Source organism: Elaeis guineensis, chromosome 1, assembly GCF_000442705.2.
Source record: "Elaeis guineensis isolate ETL-2024a chromosome 1, EG11, whole genome shotgun sequence".
In the NCBI taxonomy this organism is placed as follows: domain Eukaryota; kingdom Viridiplantae; phylum Streptophyta; class Magnoliopsida; order Arecales; family Arecaceae; genus Elaeis; species Elaeis guineensis.
This window is the reverse complement of record NC_025993.2, coordinates 177,742,610-177,761,944: the sequence shown is the minus strand read 5'-3', so window position 1 is coordinate 177,761,944 and position 19,335 is coordinate 177,742,610. Positions and strand designations below refer to the sequence as shown.

Below are 19,335 nucleotides of genomic sequence, written 5' to 3'. Positions count from 1 at the left end.
CTTTTTGATGACATAAGTCTGTTAGAAAATCGGATAGGCAACATGTGTAGATTTCAAAAATTTTTTGATTGCAGCAGAAAAACGATCGGGTTAAATGCTTTAACCCCACATGCATAAGATCATATCTAATCCTATCCAAGCTCAAGAGATAAGACACACATATTATCTGAAATTAAAAGTATGAGATCGAATCTCAATACCTTAGTGCGAGTAGATATTCATCGCAACCGATGATCACAGGTTCGTAGGTTCTCGAGCCACACACGTATCCAATTTTTACGGGTATCTATCGGAATCAATCTTGAACCAATCTTCTCGTAGTAGATTCTTCTTTTCTAAGTAGAATCTTAGCCTTTAGAACTTCAATCAACTCTTTGATCTAGATTGTGGAATCAACTTCTTGATCTGCAGCTTTTTCTCTACGTTCCTTGCTGAAGATGGACTGCTCCTCAACTCTTGGCGTGTGGAAGGTGGGACGCCCAACCTTTGGGCATGTGAAGGAGAAGAGGAAGGAGGAGAGGCGTGGAGAAGAGAGGGAGAGTTTTTGTCATACAAAATTCAACTAACTAGAAACCCTAAGAGATCTTTTCTTTATATAGGCTCTATTTTGACTCAAAAAAGGAATCCAATTAACTTAAAAAGGTATATTCTTATCTCATAAGAATACTCTATCTTTTTAATCTAATTTTTTCTCAATAAAATCGGACTTAATTGGCATGTAATCAGCCCCTTTAGGCAAGTATATGGGGCACCCCATCTCACATAGGGCAGGTAGTTAGGGCGCCACTTTAGGCAAGTATATGGAGCGCCGCATCTCACATGGGGTAGGTAGTTGGGGCACCAAGTGTGGCGCCACTTTAGGCAAGTATATGGAGCGCCCCATCTCACATGGGGTAGATAGTTAGTGTTGGCGCCCCCTTAGGATTTTCTGACATATGAGAGGGGGCGTGGCCCCTCTCTCTCTCCTCCACGCCAATCCATAAGAGGGGGGGGCTCCACATTATCCAAGGGTTGGCGCCTATGGTCCTGCCAAAAAGGGAGGTAGGTGCCACCTATTCTTTTCTACTATTCCACACATCACTTAGAGATAATTAAGAGATAATGTAGAGATAATGAGGAGATAATTTATGTCAACTCATTGGCATAATCCAATTTTCTTGGGCTCACAATTAAGAGTCTAATTAAATTCAAATGGATTTAGGTTAGGTTCAAGGCTATAGATTTGATCTAATCGAAGTTTCAAAAAAAATTAGGTTTAATCATGTGCTAGCATGGTTCTATTAAACCCAATAAGATTTCAATAAATTTTAATCCAATTATAACTTGATAAGTCTAATTGATAAATTCAAGATTAAATCTCTTAATGTGTGACCCTATAGGTTCCATTCTATCTGATAGTGATTGTGATCTCTATCACAATATCATCGAAATTCTTTTCGATGGATTGAAATATTTTCAATTCTATCCTTCGAGGATCATCGATCATCAAGATGATGTCTGATGAGTCCTACAGTCCATCGGTGACATCTAGCGGTATATAGTGGCAATTCAGTAGAATGAAAGTATGAACTTCTAGGTGTAGTTATCGTATGATTCAGTCCTTCTATTGTGAGTCCTGACTTGACGGAGGTCATGGAGAATTCATCAGACCCTATTGTCATTCATATACTAGATTGGCTTGATTCGAATTTATTTGTGAATCCCGTGAAAACTCTTTTTCAGTATTCACACTTGCTTTGGCCAAAGACTTTCTAAACTCAATCTCGCAAATCACATAGGACCTCCTTTTTTACCAAGGTCGATAGATTCTTTCTAGGTGTATCCTACTCCAAACAGCGAATCTAAACTTACTGAAGCCAACATACCTAGGGACCAAGAAAACGTACAGTCAAACTCAATAGCCTCGCTACGAATAGTCAATGACATCGCAAGTCAAAGGATCACTCACATTACTGCAGCATCGAGAATACTGACGAGTGAGTAGACATCCATGTGGTTTCTCGTATTGGTCACGCTCAGTGCAAGTTGTTCTCTAACAATCATCTGCACCCTCACCCTCACCCTAGTGTCCCTACACTGTAGACTCGAGACTAATCTGCCCACAAGAGAGGTAAACTGTGCATCGATCTCTAATGAATTGATCACTGTCGTCCGTGACGATCTATTGAGCGGGAGCATTTAGAAATTAACCACTAATTAATGTATGTCTCAAATTTTTAACACTTTAAGAATATATAAAAATTATCTTTGTTAATTTTTAGGATAAATCATAGACACATAAACATGATTAGAATGAAAAAGTCCTTTATTGATAATGAAAAATTATAAGTACAAGTTTTAAGCTCTGAAATTACATAATGTGTCAGTCAACAATTGACTTTTAGGACACAAATCTAACAAACTCCCACTTGATCTAAAGCTAATTAGCCATATATTTAAGATCCATCTTCTCAAGGTGAGCTTCGATCTTCTGCTGGCTGAGAGACTTGGTTAGCGGATCCGCTACGTTTAGCAGGGAGTCGACTCTCTGCACCTTGACGAATTTTTTTTTGAGATATTCACGTATGGTGTGAAATCGCCGTTCTATGTGCTTAGTCTTCTGGTGAGACCTGGACTTCTTAGCGAGGGCTATGGTGCCGTTGTTGTCGTAGTGTAGTGCAATGGCAGCTGATGGCATCACATCCAGCTTCGTAATGAATTTTTTGAACCAAAAAGCTTCCTTAGTAGCTTCAGAGGCGGCGATGTATTCGGCTTCCATGGTCGAATCTGTAATGATCGATTGCTTAGAACTCTTTCAGCTAACTGCACCACCATTGCATAAGAAGATACACCCTGATGTAGATTTTCTATCATCAACATCAGTCATAAAGTCTGAATTGGTGTATTCCTTAACTTTCAGCTCCAATCCTCCATCAAAGACCAACATCAAATTCTTAGTCCTTCTCAAGTACTTCAGGATATTTTTAACAGCAATCCAATATTCTTCACTTGGATTCGCCTGATATCTGCTTACGACACTCACGGTAAGTGCTATATCAGGACGTGTACATAACATGGCATACATGAGATTTTCTATTGCGAAAGCATAAGGGATCTTGCTCATGCGCTGGATCTCCTCGGGTGTGTCGGGACACATCTTCTTAGAGAGATGAATATCATGTCTAAGGGGCAAAAGATCCCTCTTAGAGTTTTCCATGCTGAATCTTTTCATCATATCCTCTATGTACATTCGCTGTGTCCTATCATTCTCTTAGATCTATCTTTATAGACCTTTGTACCGAGAATGTAGGAAGCTTCTCCTAGGTCTTTCATGACGAACTCTTTCGACAACCTACTTTAACCAATGTCAGTATGGGAATATTATTCTCAATCAGGAGGATGTCATCCACGTACAATACGAAGAATGTGACAGCACTCCCACTGATCTTTTTGTACACACACGGCTTCTCATTTTTGATGAAATCAAACATTTTGATCACATCATTGAAGCGAGTGTTCCAACTTCGAGATGCTTGTTTAAGTTCATATATGCACCTTTGCAGCTTGCAGACCTTGTGATCACTATCACTGGATGTGAAATCCAGAAGCTGCTCCATATAAATATCTTCCTGAAGATATTCATTTAGGAAGGTAGTTTTCACATCCATCTGTTAAATTTCATAATCATGAAAAGCTGCTATCGCAAGTAGAGTACGGATAGATTTCAGTATGGCTACGGATGAAAAAGTTTCACGATAGTCAATGCCTTCGCATTGACTATAACCTTTCGCAACTAGCTTTGCCTTATAGGTCTCTATCTTACCATTCGATCCAATTTTTTTTTTTGTAAATCCATTTACATCCAATAGGTACAATACCTTCAGGTGGATCTACTAAGGATCAAATCTGGTTGGAATGCATGGAGTCAATTTCTGACTTCATCGCTTTCATCCATTTCTCGGAGTCTATATCTAACATTGCCTCATCGTAGGTCTTGGGATCATTCCTAATGTCCCTATTTTCTATAAGGAATGTTTCCTCTAAATCCTCTGTAAGAATACCTAAGTACCTTTCAGGAGGACGAAAAATCCTATTTGATCTACGAGGTGGTGTCACATCTACTGGCTCATTATTGGGTTCAGGTTTTTGGACTCGATATTCTTCAGAGATTTTTTTTTTAGCTCAATCTTCCTTCCACTGCCTTCATTTTGGATAAACTCTTTTTCTAAGAAGATGGTTTGACGGCCCACAATCACATTGTGATCCTCAGGAAGATAGAAGTAGTATCTCATGATTTTCTTGGGATATCTTATAAAACGAGTCCTAAAGGATCTAATCTCTAACTTGTCCGTCTGCTATCGCTTGACATGAATCGGACATCCTCAAATCTTGAGGTAATCAAGAGTTGGCTTCTTACTATACCATAACTCATATGGTGTGGTAGGAATAGATTTAAAGAAAATTCGATTCAAAAGATGAATTACAGGAAGCAATGCATGTCCTCAAAGAAAGATAGGAAGGTTTGTGAAGCTCATCATGGATCGGATCATATCTAATAGGATCCGATTCTTCCTTTCGGATATCTCGTTGAGTTGAGGTGTCCACTGTGAGACTATACCATTATCTTTGAGATAGATCTAAAATTTTTCACTGAGGTATTTTCCTCCTCGATATGATCAAAGAACCTTTATTGATTTTTTGGTCTGTTTTTCTACTTCATGTCTGAACTCTATGAACTTTTCAAAAGTTTTAGACTTTCTGTATATCAGATACACAAATCCATACCGTGAATAATCATCGGTAAAAATTATGAAGTAGACATAACCATCCCTGGCTTGTACATCGAATGGACCACAAACGTCAGTGTGTACCAGGGCTAATACCTTAATGGCCATTTCTCCTTGTCCCATAAATGATAGTTTGGTCATTTTTTCTTAAAGAAATGATTCACAAATCGGATAAGACTCGGAAGTCAATGGTTCGAAAAGATCATCTTTTTTCGGTTTGTCGAGTCTGTCTTCTTCAATATGGCCTAGCTTAAGGTGCCACAGATATTTTTGGCTAATCCTATCTCTAAGTCTCTTAGATCCTATGGCATTCACAATTTGCTTGTTAATATTTATACTCGCATCCATATACAAATGATAAAGACCGTCCATCAATAAAGCACGTGCAATAATTTTATTTTTGAAATAAATTGAACACATGTCTTTATTGAAATGAAAATTATAATTATCCTGTGCCAGCATAGAGATGAAAATCAAATTCTTACTGGCTACAGATACATAATAACAGTCTTTTAAAATTAAACTAAGTCCTAACGGTCACAGCAGCAATCATTGCTCCATTATCGATTCAGAGAGTGATCTCGTCTTCCTTCAGCTTCCTAACTTCTTCAAGATCCTACATAGAAGTGCACAAATAAGCATTTGATCCAAAATCTAGAACCCAACTAGAAGAAAAGGAAATCGTTAGATTAGTTTCAATAACGAACAATTCAGATGTACTTTCAGAAGGCCCATCCTTCTTTCTACTCTTGACAGTCATCAGGTAGACCAGATAGTTCCTTCTCCAGTAGCCTTCAACGTTGCAATGAAAATATTTTTTTTATCATCGGTCTTCTTCGAAACTTTTTTTTGGGTTTGGCCTCATTCTTCTGCTTCTTCGTAGGCTTTTTCTTCTTAAAATAATTTCTTTTGTAGGAAGCCCACTCCACAGTCAGAATTGTACTTTTTGAACTCTTCAAGGTGGTCCTCTGTTGTTACCAGTATATTCAATAACTCAGGCAAAATGCTATCAATTTTATTCATATGGTAGTTCGTAATGAACTGTCCATATGATTCAAGAAGAGATTGGAGGATCAGATTTACCTGCAATTTTTTGTCTATGTTCATATCGAGCTTCTGAAGCTCCTCTATGTCTTTGATCATTGTCAGACAATGATCATTAACGGACTGTCCATCATGTATCTTCGCTTTAAAAAGTCTTCAGGAGAGCTCGTTGAGCTGTGCGATTCTGCTCACCATACAACTCTTACAGGTGAGTCAGCATCTCTATGGTAATCTTCATATCTTCATGCTGTCGCAGAAGATCATTGGACATGGATGCTAATATGTAACACTTTGCCTTGTTATCTTCATCCATCCATTTCTCAAGTGCGGCTCGTTGATCAGGAGATGGATGAGCAGGTAACACCGGTATATCCTGGTCTAGGACATGGGTGAGTTTTTCGAAGCTGAGAATGATTCTCAAATTTAAGAGTCAATCTTTATAGTTCGTATCGGTCAATCTATTGGTATCGAGGATACGGGCTAAGGGGTTGGAACTCGATATGGTTATCGGCAGAGAGACAGTTTCTAGTTAGATGTTTGTAATTATAAAAATTATTTGTTTTAGGGACTTTAAAAATAAACAAAGGCTTCTATTATTTTTTCGAATCTCCCACACTCGGGTGGAGAAACGAAAATCTATACACGATCAGTTTCAAGTGGATACTACGGTCCCATTAACCTATACACACCTCATCTAACAGTTATTGGTGAGTATAGACCAATGAGTGGACAACACTTTATCCATTACTTCACTAAGCAAGATTCAGTGGGCTTGGTCTCTAAGCCCTGTGGCCTCATCTAACAGTTATTGGCACATTTCTTAGTTAAGTCAGATCCATCGTTCATCAGCAGACGCAAAACCATCATTGAGATTCTCACCTAACAGTTATTGGGCCCAACCCCATCTCTATCCCAGGACATCAAATGTCAATAGAGTGGTTGTACCTTTTTGATGCAACCGAACCACTGTAACCAGTCAAAAACGGTCAACATCATAAAGGCACCCGCATCTCTACAACGATAGAAGACCTCTAGATTTAATATTTAGTGAGAAAATTTAGGTTTAGGTCTCTTCTAAATCAGCAGATCTGACATCTGACTGATTAAATTCAGGTCAGCACATCAACATGTCTAACCAGCCTAGTCGGCATGGGTGAACTCGAGTCAACAAGTAATCTAACACGAAACTAAATCTCTCAAGATAGCCAGATAAGTTAAGATGAGTGGGGGTCCCCCCGTTGCTTTTCTTAGACACCAATCAAAATTGGTGAGGTCAGACAACGAAATCAATTAAATAATCACCATCTAAATACTTATCTTAGACATCAAAGTAGTTAATTAGAATCGATCAAGTTAATCTATTGAAATGGACTCGAATCACTGAGCCAAATTCGGTCTTGAGTCAATCAATTCACATCAAAATGTGAATCGATGCGATCAACTATAACCAAACTCGATTTTGAGCCTCTGTGATCCAATTCTAATCAGCCATCGATTAGATTCAATCAACTGCTCAAAATCGAACACGGATTCTAGTCCGATCTAAACAATTTGACCTTAATTGTAGTTTGATCATTAGATCTAATTTGTTCAACCCATACTCACATGCAATAACACAATTTTGGATCTAAAAATAATTTTTAGATTATGTTTCATTGCATGCATTAGTGGCTTATGATCTTGAAACTGTTTCAGATCTAAACCTAATGTCATATATCATATATATGTAGTTTCCGATCTAAATTAAAATATGCATCATATATACATTAAATTTCAAATCCAAAACTAAAATTATACATATCAAATACGTGTAAAATCAGATCTAAAATAATGATTAAAATATTTTTAAAATATCTTTTCAAAAATAGGTTCACATCAAACTAGAACAACCTTTACAATATCGAGGGTAAATCCTATATCAGGACAATCTTATATTAGTTTGATGTAAATTTTTAATCATTCTAATTTCAGATTTAAATTTAAAATTAAACATATCATATATGCTCATTTTCAGATCTAAAAGATTGATTTAATTGCTTTGAAAATAGTTTTCAAAATCGATCAATCTTGTACTAGTACAACTTTTACAATATAGGAGCTAAATCCTATACCAAAATAATCTGATATCAACACAAGATCGATTTTAAATCACTAAAACTTTCGGATCTAATCTAAAATCAGATCATCCGTGTCTTTAAAAAAACCAGTGGCTCTGATACCACTGTTAAAAAATCGGGTAGACAGCATATGTAGATTTCAAAATTTTTTTGATTGCAGTAGAAAAACGATCGGGTTAAACCTTTTAACCCCACATGCATAAAATCATATCTAATTCTACCCATCTCGGAGAAATGATATATAATCTGAAATTAAAAGTAAGTATGAGATCGAATCTCAATACCTTAGCGTGGGTAGATATTCACCGCAACTGATGATCACATGTTCGTAGGTTCTCGAGCCGCATACGTGTCCGACCTCTACGGATATCCATCAGAATCAATCTTGAACCGATCTTTTCGTAGTAGATTCTTCTTCAAGTAGAATCTCAGCCTTTGGAACTTCGATCAACTCTTTGATCTAGATTGTGGAATCAACTCCTTGATTTGCAGCTTTTTCTCCACGTTCCTTGCTGAAGATGGACCGCTCCTTGACTCTTGGCGTGTGGAAGGTAGGATGCCCAACCTTTGGGCATGTGAAGGAGAAAAGAAAGGAGGGGAGGCGTGGAGAAGGGAGAGGGAGAGTTTTTGTGTCACAAAATTCAACTAACTAGAAACCCTAAGAGATCTCTTTATATGGGTTCTATCTTGACTCAAAAGAAGAATTCAATTAACTTAAAAAAGTATATCCTTATCTTATAAGAATACTCTACCTTTTTAATCTGATTTTTTTCAATAAAATCAGACTTAATTGGCATGTAATCAGCCCCTTTAAGCAAGTATATGGGGTGCCCTATCTCACATAGGGCAGGTAGTTGGGGTGCCAACACTGCCCTTAGGGTTTTCTGACATATAAGAGGGGGCGTGGCCCCTTTCTCTCTCCTCCATGCCAATTCATAAGAGGGGGCGGGCCCCTCTCATATTATCCAAGGGTTGGCACCCATGGTCCTGCCAAAAAGGGAGGTAGCCGCCACCCATTTTTTCCTACTATTCCACATACCACTTAGAAATAATTAGGAGATAATGTAGAGATAATGAGGAGATAATTTATACTAACTCATTAACATAATCTAATCCTCTTAGGCTCACAATTAAGAGCCCAATTAAATCCAAATGGATTTAGGTTAGGTTCAAGGCTATGGACTTGATCCAATCGAAGTTCCGAGAAGAATTGGGTTTAACCATATGCTAGCATGATTTTATTAAACCCAATAGAATTTCAATAAATCCTAATCCAATTAGAACTTCATAAGTTCAATTGGTAAATTCAAGATTAAATCTCTCAATGTGCGATCCCATAGGTTTCATTCTATCTGGTAGTGAGATATATTGTGACCTCTATTATAATATTATCGAAACTCTTTTCGATGGATTGGAATATTTTCAATTCTACTCTTTGAGCAGAATTTTTCATACCATGTCGAACCGGTCGGTACACCTCGTATTGTACCGGACCGATGGAGAATCGGCACGATTTGGTCGGTAAATTCAGTACACAGGCGGTACGGAAGAAAAAAGAGAGAGTAAGAAAGAGAGAGAGGAGGAGAGGGAGGGAGGTGGGAGTCGTCGAAGGCCGATGGTGGTCGACTGCGGCCGTCGGAGGGCTTCCGAGCTCCATATCGTCCGATAGGACTTTCAAGAGAGCGAGAAAGAGAGAGAGCGCTCGGAGGGGGGCGAGGGACCTACCGGACGGACGGCGCCTCCATCGCGAGGCCCCCGATGGCCGGCGAGCCGACGCCGACGGTCTGAGGGCGGTCGAGCGGGCGGGCGGAGCCCCTCCGCGGCTCCGCCCCCTTCTTCTTTTCGAAATAGATGACCGTCTGTTTTGATTTTTTATTTTTTTTTGGTTTTAAACTTATGAAGTCGGCAACCTAGTTGCCGACTTAAGGGATTTTAAAAAAAAACACAAAAATCATGAAGCCGGCAAATAGTTTGCCGGCTTCACTTAAAATTAGATTTTTTAAAAAAATTTGCGAAACAGGAGCGATGCCCCTGTTTCACGCCTGCGACGCCGCACGCGTAGACTGCGCCCTCCGGCGACCATGACGGTCAGTCGGAGGCCGTCCGGCGGCCCCCTAGGCTCCTTCCCTTCCCTCTTTTTCTTTCTTCCTCTTTCTCTCTCTATTTCTCTCTCTTTCTCTTTTTTTTTTTCTGATTCGGGTTCGCTTGTCTTCGTCGGTTCGATATGGTACGAAACTATACTGAACTGTACCATCGGGCAGCCGATACGGCTGACGGTACCGGTTCAGCATACCTTGCCTTTGAGGGTCATCGATCATCAAGATGATGCTCGATAAAGTCCCACAATCCACCAGTGACATCTAGCAGTATGTAGTGACAATTCAGTAGAATAAAAGTATAAATTTGTAGGTACAGTTATCGTATGATTCAGTTTTTCTATCGTGAGTCCTGACTTGACGGAGGTCATGGAGAACTCGTCAGATCCCATTGTCATTCATATGCTAGATTTGCTTGATTTGAATTTATTTGTGAATTCCATAAATTTTTTTTTTCAATATTCACACTTGCTTTGGCCATAGACTTTCTGAACTTAGTCTCACAAATTGCATGGGACTTTTTCTTTTCTATCAAGGTCGGTAGATTTCTTTTAGGTGTATCCTACTCCAAACAGCGAATCTGAACCTACTGAAGCCAACATACATAGCAAGGACCCGAATGGCTAGGGACTAAGGGAACGTGCAGTCAAACTCAGTAGCTTCTCTGCGAATAGCCAATGACACCGCAGGTCAAAGGACCACTCACATTACTGCAGCATCGAGAAGATCACTAACGAGTGAGTAGACATCCATGTGGGTTCTCATGTTGGTCACACTCAGTGCAAGTTGTTTTCTAACAACCATCCGCACCCTCACTCCAGTGTCCCTACACTGCAGATCCGAGACTCATCTGCCCATAAAGGAGGTGAACTGTGCACTGATCTCTAATGGATTGATTACTGTTCTCCGTGATGATCCATTGATCGAAAGTATTTAAAAATTAACCATTAATTAATGTATGTCTTAAATTCTTAACACTTTAAGAATATACAAAAATCATCTTTGTTAATTTTTAGGATAAATCATGGACACATAAACATGATTGGAATGAAAAAGTCCTTTATTGATAATGAAAAATTACAAGTACACGTCCTGGAATTACATAATGTGTCAGTCAACAATTGGCTTTTAGGGCACAAATCTAACAAAGTCCCACTCTGAAATTGCATATTTAAAATTCTAAAATATGTTCGAAATTCACAGTTATGAAGTTTTGTCGAATCTCATTTTTGTTTCAAAATGAGTTATTGCTATTTAATATTATCCTCATTTCAACAAATAAACTTCTCCCTTTGAAAATCAATTCTCAAAGTTCAAAAAGTTAAGTGTTCTCTCGTATCGACTGAATATCATTGAGAGACATTTTATGGTTTAGGAATGTTTTCCTTTTTCAGTTATTCAATCACTTGTTTGTGATTTCAAAAATTAACTTTGAAATATAGCTTTCTGAAATTACAAAGTTTCTAGATTTGCCTTCTTTTGTTTTAAGGGATTGGTGAATTATCCTTTTAGCAACCAGACTTCACAATCTGATTTCAGTAACTCAGTCCACTTTTAGAGCTGATTTCTTGAATTTCAAGAGTTAGTTCAAAAGAAGGGCTCCCAATTACAAAACTATCTGAAAATTCACTTATATTTTAAAATGAGTTTTTGTTATTTTGGGATTTTCTCATTTTAACAAATAAGCTCCATTTTTGAAGTTACGGTCTGCAAATCCTCAACTTTTGAGGTTTCAAAGCGGTTTTTAGTTACAAAAGTTTCCTAGTTCAAAATAAGGGTTCCTACTTCCTAAGTGTTCATAATTACAAAATTTTCTAAAAATTTCAGTTATATTGCAAAACAGGTTTTTGTTATTTTTGGAATATTCCCATTTCAACAAATAAGCTCCTTTTATGAAGTCACAGTCTGCAAATTCAAAACTTTTATGGTTTCAAAGTGAGTTTCTTAGTTACAAAAGTTTCCTTGAAATAATGGTTTAAACTACATTCCTTTTCTGAAATTGGATGTTTGAAATTCCAAATTTTTTAGTCCAAAAAAGATTTTGCTCCCATGATGTTTTTTATATTTCTATCAGAATGTATTTTTATGATTTATGGTCTATTTTCTTTTTAAAACACCTCTATAAAAATTGTGAATTTTGAAATTCATAACTTTGTCTGCAAGAAATGTTTGCAATTATAAAGTTGTTTGGAAGTCAGAGTTTGCAACTTCATAACTTGTGGTTTCAAAGTGGGTTTTTTAGTTACAAAAGTTTTCTTGAAATAATTTTTTTAAAACTACATTCCTTTTCTGAAATTGCATGTTTGAAATTCCAAAATTTTTTGGTTCAAAAAAGATTTTGCTCCCACGATATTGAAACATGTTTTTATGATTTATGATCTCTCTTCTTTTTAAAACACTACTATAGAAATTATGAATTTTGAAATTCATCACTTTGTCTGCAAGAAATGTTTGCAATTACAAAGATGTTTGGAATCTCATTTTTGTTCTTAAATGAGTTTTTATCATTTAGGAATATACTCATTTAACAAATAATCCCTTTTATTGGAATATCTCATTTATAAAATGGTTTCATAGTTATAAATGTTCTTATACTGGCCAAATTTCAACTAAATGCCTTTTATGGTTTGCTAATGTTCTCCTTTCATTGGCTAAATTTCTCTTTTCAAAGCACACATTTTTTAAGATGAAAGGAGGATTCTGGATGCTTGAAAAAGGAAAGTCTCTCGCAAAAGATTTGGCTAGTGTTTCAACCAAATCCTCAACAGAGAGGAAATGGCAGGAGAGGGCTGAGATGGACCTTGACCCAATAATAGATCTAAAGGAAGATCAACCAAATAAGGAGGTGATGGCCTCATCTCCAAGGAGTTCTCTGATGCGGGGGTGGTGCAATGAAATTGGATTCTGGTCATTCATGGTCCCAAATAGTACAAGGAAGTTAGCATTTCTGGTAGGAGATGACATGACCAACTCTAGAAAACCTAGAAGCTCTTCAAGGGAAGTTCACATAACTGGTGCTTTTTGCAGATGATGAGATCAAACAAGCTTGTTCATGGGCGAAAGACACACCTTAATAGGTAAATTCCTTGGTCGTGGATTCCCATAGATGTTCTTCGATGAGAGATGAGGGCTAGGTGGGGCGTGGAAGGGCACTTCCTGGTCTTGCCGCTCTCCGAAGGTCTTCTCCTCTTTAGCCTTCCGTTGGAAGAGGTGAAGAATCGGATTATAACTTGGGGTCCTTGGTTGCTGGCAGGTCAATTATTATTTATTAGCACTTGAAAGTTAGAGACCAGAGTTTAGGCCTCGTAAGGATGCTATTCATCATGCTAGCCTATGGATTAGGCTACCTGATCTTCTTGAGTTGTAGGAGAAAGAAAAATAAAAGGATAATTGTCTGTGGCTGGTACTTTGATGGGGCTGGCTGAATGGACCGAAAAAGTTAAAGAAAGGGGCTTTGCATAAGCGAATGTTTAAATTGATATAATTAAAAGTAAGATTTTAAATCCCGTGGGACAAAGGTGTCATGGTTTCTTCATGGAATGGGATGCTCCACTGTCCTATTCCATCTCGACAGCAGTTCCGGTCATGCATCCCAATAGATATCTTCCATCTTTCTCCTCTTCTTCTTTCCTTTCTTTCTTTTTTTTTTTATTTTCTTCCTTTTCTTTCTTTTTCTCTACTTTTCTTTCTTTCTTTTTTCTTTTTCTTTATTTTTCTTCTCCCTTTGTTTCTTTTTTTCATTTTTCTTCTTCGTTCCTTTCTTTTTTCTCTCTTTTTAATCTTTCTTTCATTTTCTTCTTTCCTCTTTCTTCTTCTCTCACTACAAGGATGGATTTTGGAGTTCAGAACCCGTCTCGGTCCCGTTTTCTCACAGGTATGGGATAAGACGGCTAGGACACCCTCCCATCCCGCAAGGACGTAAAATCTTAATTAAAAGCATTTGCCTTGACACAAACAGAAAAGTCCAAAGACAAATGATTTAGTAAGAATTTTTTTATGGAGAACTTCCTGATTTATGTTATATACGTGGGCTGGTTGGAACATATGAAAGAAGAATGCAGCTATATAAATCACAAGGAAGAATGAAGAGTTGAACCTTTATATGGCCCATGGATACATGCAGCAAGGGTTCCGATTACTCCATCCAAATCAGCTGAACAGAAGAACCTATTAAATCAGGCTCAAGCTGTTAACAATCAACCTTCCAACTGGGCACCAGCCAGAAAAGCTACTAGAAGATCACCACCTAAACAGTCAGTATCCAGTGGACCTTTGACAATAGTCTCTGGTTCTTGTTTTGCTCCTCTTAGCGAACAAGAAAGTCAGAGCCGAGCCACTCCACAGCCAATGGAGATAGGATCTTCTTTGGCCTTTTCTATGGGAGCTACTTCTTTCAAAACTGCAGCCAAGGAGAAAAGAAAAAGGTCATCAACCCAAGAAGTAGCAAGGATCTTCATCTTCTGAAGCAAAATCCCCACCCCTCCATTCCCCCCCCCCTCTCCCAACCTTCTAAAGTTTTAGTTGTTGAGGAGCAGGACAGCTTTACCAGCAAATCTAAAACTCAGGCCTAGCTATCTACTCAGACCAAGCAAGAAGGAAGCCCTTTCCCTTCATTACAGAATGGGTTGGGGACCGGTGAGACTATTCCAGCAATCACAGAATCTCAACTATAAGACGAGAGCAGTTCTAACTACAGCTAATGAAGTATGGTGTAAAAAATGAACCATCCATGCTTGACGAGCCTATGCACAATACTCATCGCTGCTTTTGGTGATGCCAAGGAGGACACACTGGGTTTAGTCCATGGAAGTCATAGCGCTGCACAAACCTTAAACTTTAATGAGATGGGGGAACTGGTAATTTCAATTAATGAGTTAGAAGCTGGGATCTCTCACTTCTCTAGGAAAGTATGGAATGAAAGTTTTTTCATGGAACTGTATGGGAGCTGCTAAGCCCCCTTTTGTAAATTAAAATTGTACAAAAGATATATTATGCACATATGACCTGGATATATGTTGTTTTTTAGAAACTATACCATCAGAGAGATCCATGACTCGAATTCAATGGATTATGGGTCCACTCTGGAATGTCTATATGAATCCATTTCTGGACTTTCTCAGGGGAATATAGTTGTATGGAAAAAAGAGTTGGATACAGTAAGTAATTTTTGGGATTATGACTCCTCAGTCCGGACCTAGTTGGATTTTAAGAGTAATTTTTATGCTAGCACAACTGGAGTGCAGTGTAGAATAGTATGGGAATTGGTATCTAGTATTATCAATTTGGGGTTGCCCGTGCTTTATAGGAGATTTTAATTGTATATCATCAGTAGAAGATAAAAAAAGGGGTAAAGCTTTCCATGTTGATAGGGAAGTATGAGAATTTAGGCCATTTCATCAAACCACAGGGATAATTGATCTTGGATATGAGGGGCCTACCTATACTTGGTGTAATAATAGATTTGGCCTAGCTAGGGTTTGGGTGCAATTAGATACGAGCCTTTGCATCTAACCAGTGGTTAGGTATGTTTCCTGAATCAAGGGTGAGTCATCTAGTTCATTTTGCTTCAGATCACTGTGCCATTTCATTATCTATAAAACAGGCCAACTTCAAGCATACCAACCCATTCAGATTTGAGAAATTCTGGCTCTCTTGTGCGAAGGTATTCATGATGTAGTAAGGAGAGCATGGCACCATGTGGGAAACCATTCACCTGGTTTTAGATTATCACTGCTACTACAGAATATTAGAAAGGATCAGGCTTTATATGAAGATATTTTGAAGTTACAAATGCAGGAAGCAATTGAGGGGGCACTTGATATACATGATCAAATGAGGCTGCTTGCACTTCTAGGAGTATAATAAAAATCTGCACTTACAAGAAGTTTTTTGGAGGCAAGAGTCCTGAATTACCTGGCTTAAGGAAGGTGGTTCCAACACCAAATTTTTCCATAGATCCACCATTCTCCATCAAAGATGGAATAAGATTTCAATTTTGCGCAATTCATAATGTCATTAGGTGGAGGATGTTGGAGGTATTAAGGGATTACTTTATGCTTACTTTCAACAAAGGTAGACAGCACAACCTGATTTTATGGATATTTGGTTACCCCCCTTCAAGCTGGAGTATCTGAAGTCCAGAATGAGAATCTAATAGCTGCTATTATAGAAGATGAGATAGAGGAGGCAATCTATAATATGCAATCTGACAAAGCCCCAGGGCTAGATGGATTTCAACCCTTCTTCTTCCAAGAATTCTGGTATCTCATTAAACATGATGTCCTTTTAGCTACAAAAAATTTCTTCAGGCATGCTACCATGGCCCAGTCTTGGATAGACACTTACATAACACTGATGTCCAAGAACCTTGGTCCTATTGAAGTCACATACTTCTAACCTATTAGCTTGTGCAATACTATTTACAATAATGGCTAAAATCCTCATGAATAGACTAAAACTGATTTTATCTGATTTAATTCAGAGGCCCAAGGTGCATTTATCCCAGGAAGAAACATAGCTGAAAATATCCTGTTAGCACAAGAAATTTCACACTCTCTACATAAGGCACCTCACGCAAAAAGCTTCATGATGCTCAAAGTTGATTCAAAAAAGCATATGACAGAGTTAAGTGGCAATATTTGTCTAATGTTCTTGCTCATTTTGGGTTTCATGACAGATTGGTGCAGTGGGTTATGGAATGTCTCTAATCCAAGATTTGCTCTTCTAGTAAACGGTGTGCCTACAGAATGGTTTTATCGTACTATAGGATTGAGGCAAAGGTGTCCATTGTCCCCTGTTTTCTTTTTATCTTATCATCTGAAATATTGTCAAGGGCTTGTTGTGTAATATAATATGATTAGGGCTTTTAAACTAAACGTAATGGATCCATCTATATCTTTTTTTTTTTTGGGGCAGATGATTGCCTATTGGTGGTTAAAGCAACCACCTGTGATAGTATCTATTTAAAGCTAATCCTTGACATTTATTGTTCAGTTTCATGACTGGCAGTAAATGGAGCCAAATCTCATGTTACTTTTGAGTCCATTTCTTATTAAAAGACACTAAGATGAGTCGCATCTTTCATATGCCAATCAAGAAGGGGGTTTGGAAATATCTGGTGGTGCCACTATCAGTAATTATGATAAAACATGATGGAAAAAATGACAACTAGGATAGAAAATTGGCAATGGAAGGCTCTTTCCTATGCAGGAAGAGCAACCTTGCTCCAATTCATGTTGTCCTCCATTCCTATATATTGCATGCCTTGTGTTCATGTGCCCACATCCATGTTGAGGAAATTGAAAAGGCATTCTCGTGCATTCTTACGGAGGCATCAGGTAGACTGACTGGGTTTTCATGTTATATCATGGGAAACAATATGCATGCCTAGAACAAAAGGTAGACTTGGCATTTAATCTTGACAATATAGACATCATCCCTTAATGGGTAAATTAGCTGCTCAAATTCATTGTGGGCTAAAGTGGTGGATGCTAAATACAAATTTAAAGGTTTTTGGTATTTTTATTGAAAATCACATGGATGTTCTATAATCTGGAACAAAATATGCCAGCATGCGTTCCTTATTCAATTTCAGTTTTATAGTCTGTGTGTAATGGTAGCAATATAAATGTTTTCTTTGACATTTGGATTACTACCATTTTTCCATCAGTATGGCCTACATATTTCAATATGGAAGTAGGTGTTTCAAATGCATAGGTTGTAGCCCTTATTTCAAATAATGGAAGATGGAATCGGTCACTCCTAGATGCTGTTTTCCCTACTGATATGATGTCTAGAATTTGCAGAATCCCACTATGGGAAGTGGCCTGATCAGCTTACTTGGGGCAACAGCACACTGAATAAAGCCTCTTGGAAAGAGTTACACTTTATGGTGTCACCCTCAGGTAACGACTTTAAATGGATTTGGCATTTACAAGTTCCTATGAGGGTCCAAACATTTTGGTGGAAAATAATGTTGTGGCAAAAGTTTCCTTGAAAGCTGCATTACATGGTTGGGATATCATTCCAATTCACTCACAATTCTGGGATTTATGCCCATCTACCAATGACGATTGTGAACATGTTATCATTACTTGTGCATTTGCTCAGCAGTGTTGGCAGGAATTAAATCATGAGAGCAGCCTGGACTTTATACCTTCCTCTTTGCCACCTCTTGTGGAACTTGTTTTCCAAGCCATGGTAGAGAGGAGGTGTAAGGCCCTGGTTGCCTATGCTTCTTGGCTATTTTGGTCTGCTTGGAATGAAAGATTATTTCAAGCTTCAGTTATCTCACCTACAAGTTGTTGCAAGGAAAGCATGTTACTGTCATTCTGGTATGTGTCTGAACCATTCTCCTAATTATTCCTTCAATGCTCAGAAAAGGCACTAGAGTAGCTATATTGTGAATCATAACCCTTTGGTTAATACAACTGTTTCTTGTGTCCCCCCACCACTTGGAGTGTTGAAGATAAATTTTTATGGTTCAGAGATTATGAAGGCCATCTTCTTGTAGCTGGTGGTTAGAAGCTTTTCCTTTGTTACATCTTATTTGTGGAACTGGTAGGAGCATGGCTTGGAATTCAGGTGGCAGTACATACTTTGGGTGCTTACCAATTGTGGTTAGAAGGATATATACTCAAATTGTTATATATTGGATCACTAAAAATTCATGTTTCAGACACAGGTCCTCCCCCTTGTTAATGAATATGATGTGGAATGGAAAAAAGCAGCATGTGTATTTGAAGTATCCCATATTTTCACCCAGTCTTGAATCAAATTTTGGCTGCAGATGCAGCTGGAGTTCAGTTCTTATGGGATTAGGTCCAGCTTTTGTTGTAGTTATGAAGTATGTTTGTAACTGGTTTCAGTTTTTATTTCAGGCTTGCCTCCTATATTGTATCCAAAAAAAAAAAAAAAAAATCACATGTTTTTCAAAATCTTAATTTTGAAATATGGTTTTCAAATTTTACTATTTCTTGACCTTGATGTTTTGTTCTAAAATAAAAGCATTACCTTTTCAATAGCCAAACTTTCCTTTTGAAATTGCGTGATTTAAGATTCAAAAGATGTTTTTGATGATAAAATTCTCACACCATGGTTTTATATGAAAAATAAGGGCTGGTTGGATGTTGGGCCCATGATTCCACAGGATTTGTGGGTTGAGCTAGTACAAATATCAAAAAACATTGTATTGGAGGTTGGGCTAAGCCTACCATCCAAGACTATCTTTTATATAGGAGAAAAAAATCTGCTGACATCATTTTTTTCTCCCAAGGATTTGGGCCAGTCCACTCCAAAAGCCCCTAGGTATTA

The 19,335-nt window shown here is 38.0% G+C and overlaps 1 protein-coding gene across 32 annotated transcripts in view; it reads left to right on the top strand.

Moving 5' to 3' along the window:
* Positions 1-19,335, top strand: part of LOC105032127 (uncharacterized) — a 57,028-nt gene that overhangs the window by 10,597 nt on the left and 27,096 nt on the right. For 4 of the 32 annotated variants that reach the window (XR_012137484.1, XR_003798679.2, XR_012137483.1 and 1 more), the window contains exon 3: positions 17,829-18,356. Coding sequence is in view for 11 of the 32 variants with exons in the window: in XM_073250010.1 (XP_073106111.1) it covers positions 16,700-16,802; positions 17,820-17,853 (137 nt within the window). In the remaining 21 variants the exon portion in view is untranslated. Of the gene's footprint in view, positions 1-16,699; positions 18,835-19,335 lie in introns of those variants that run through there. The other 28 variants (XR_012137473.1, XR_012137472.1, XR_012137465.1 and 25 more) reach the window with 20 other exon arrangements.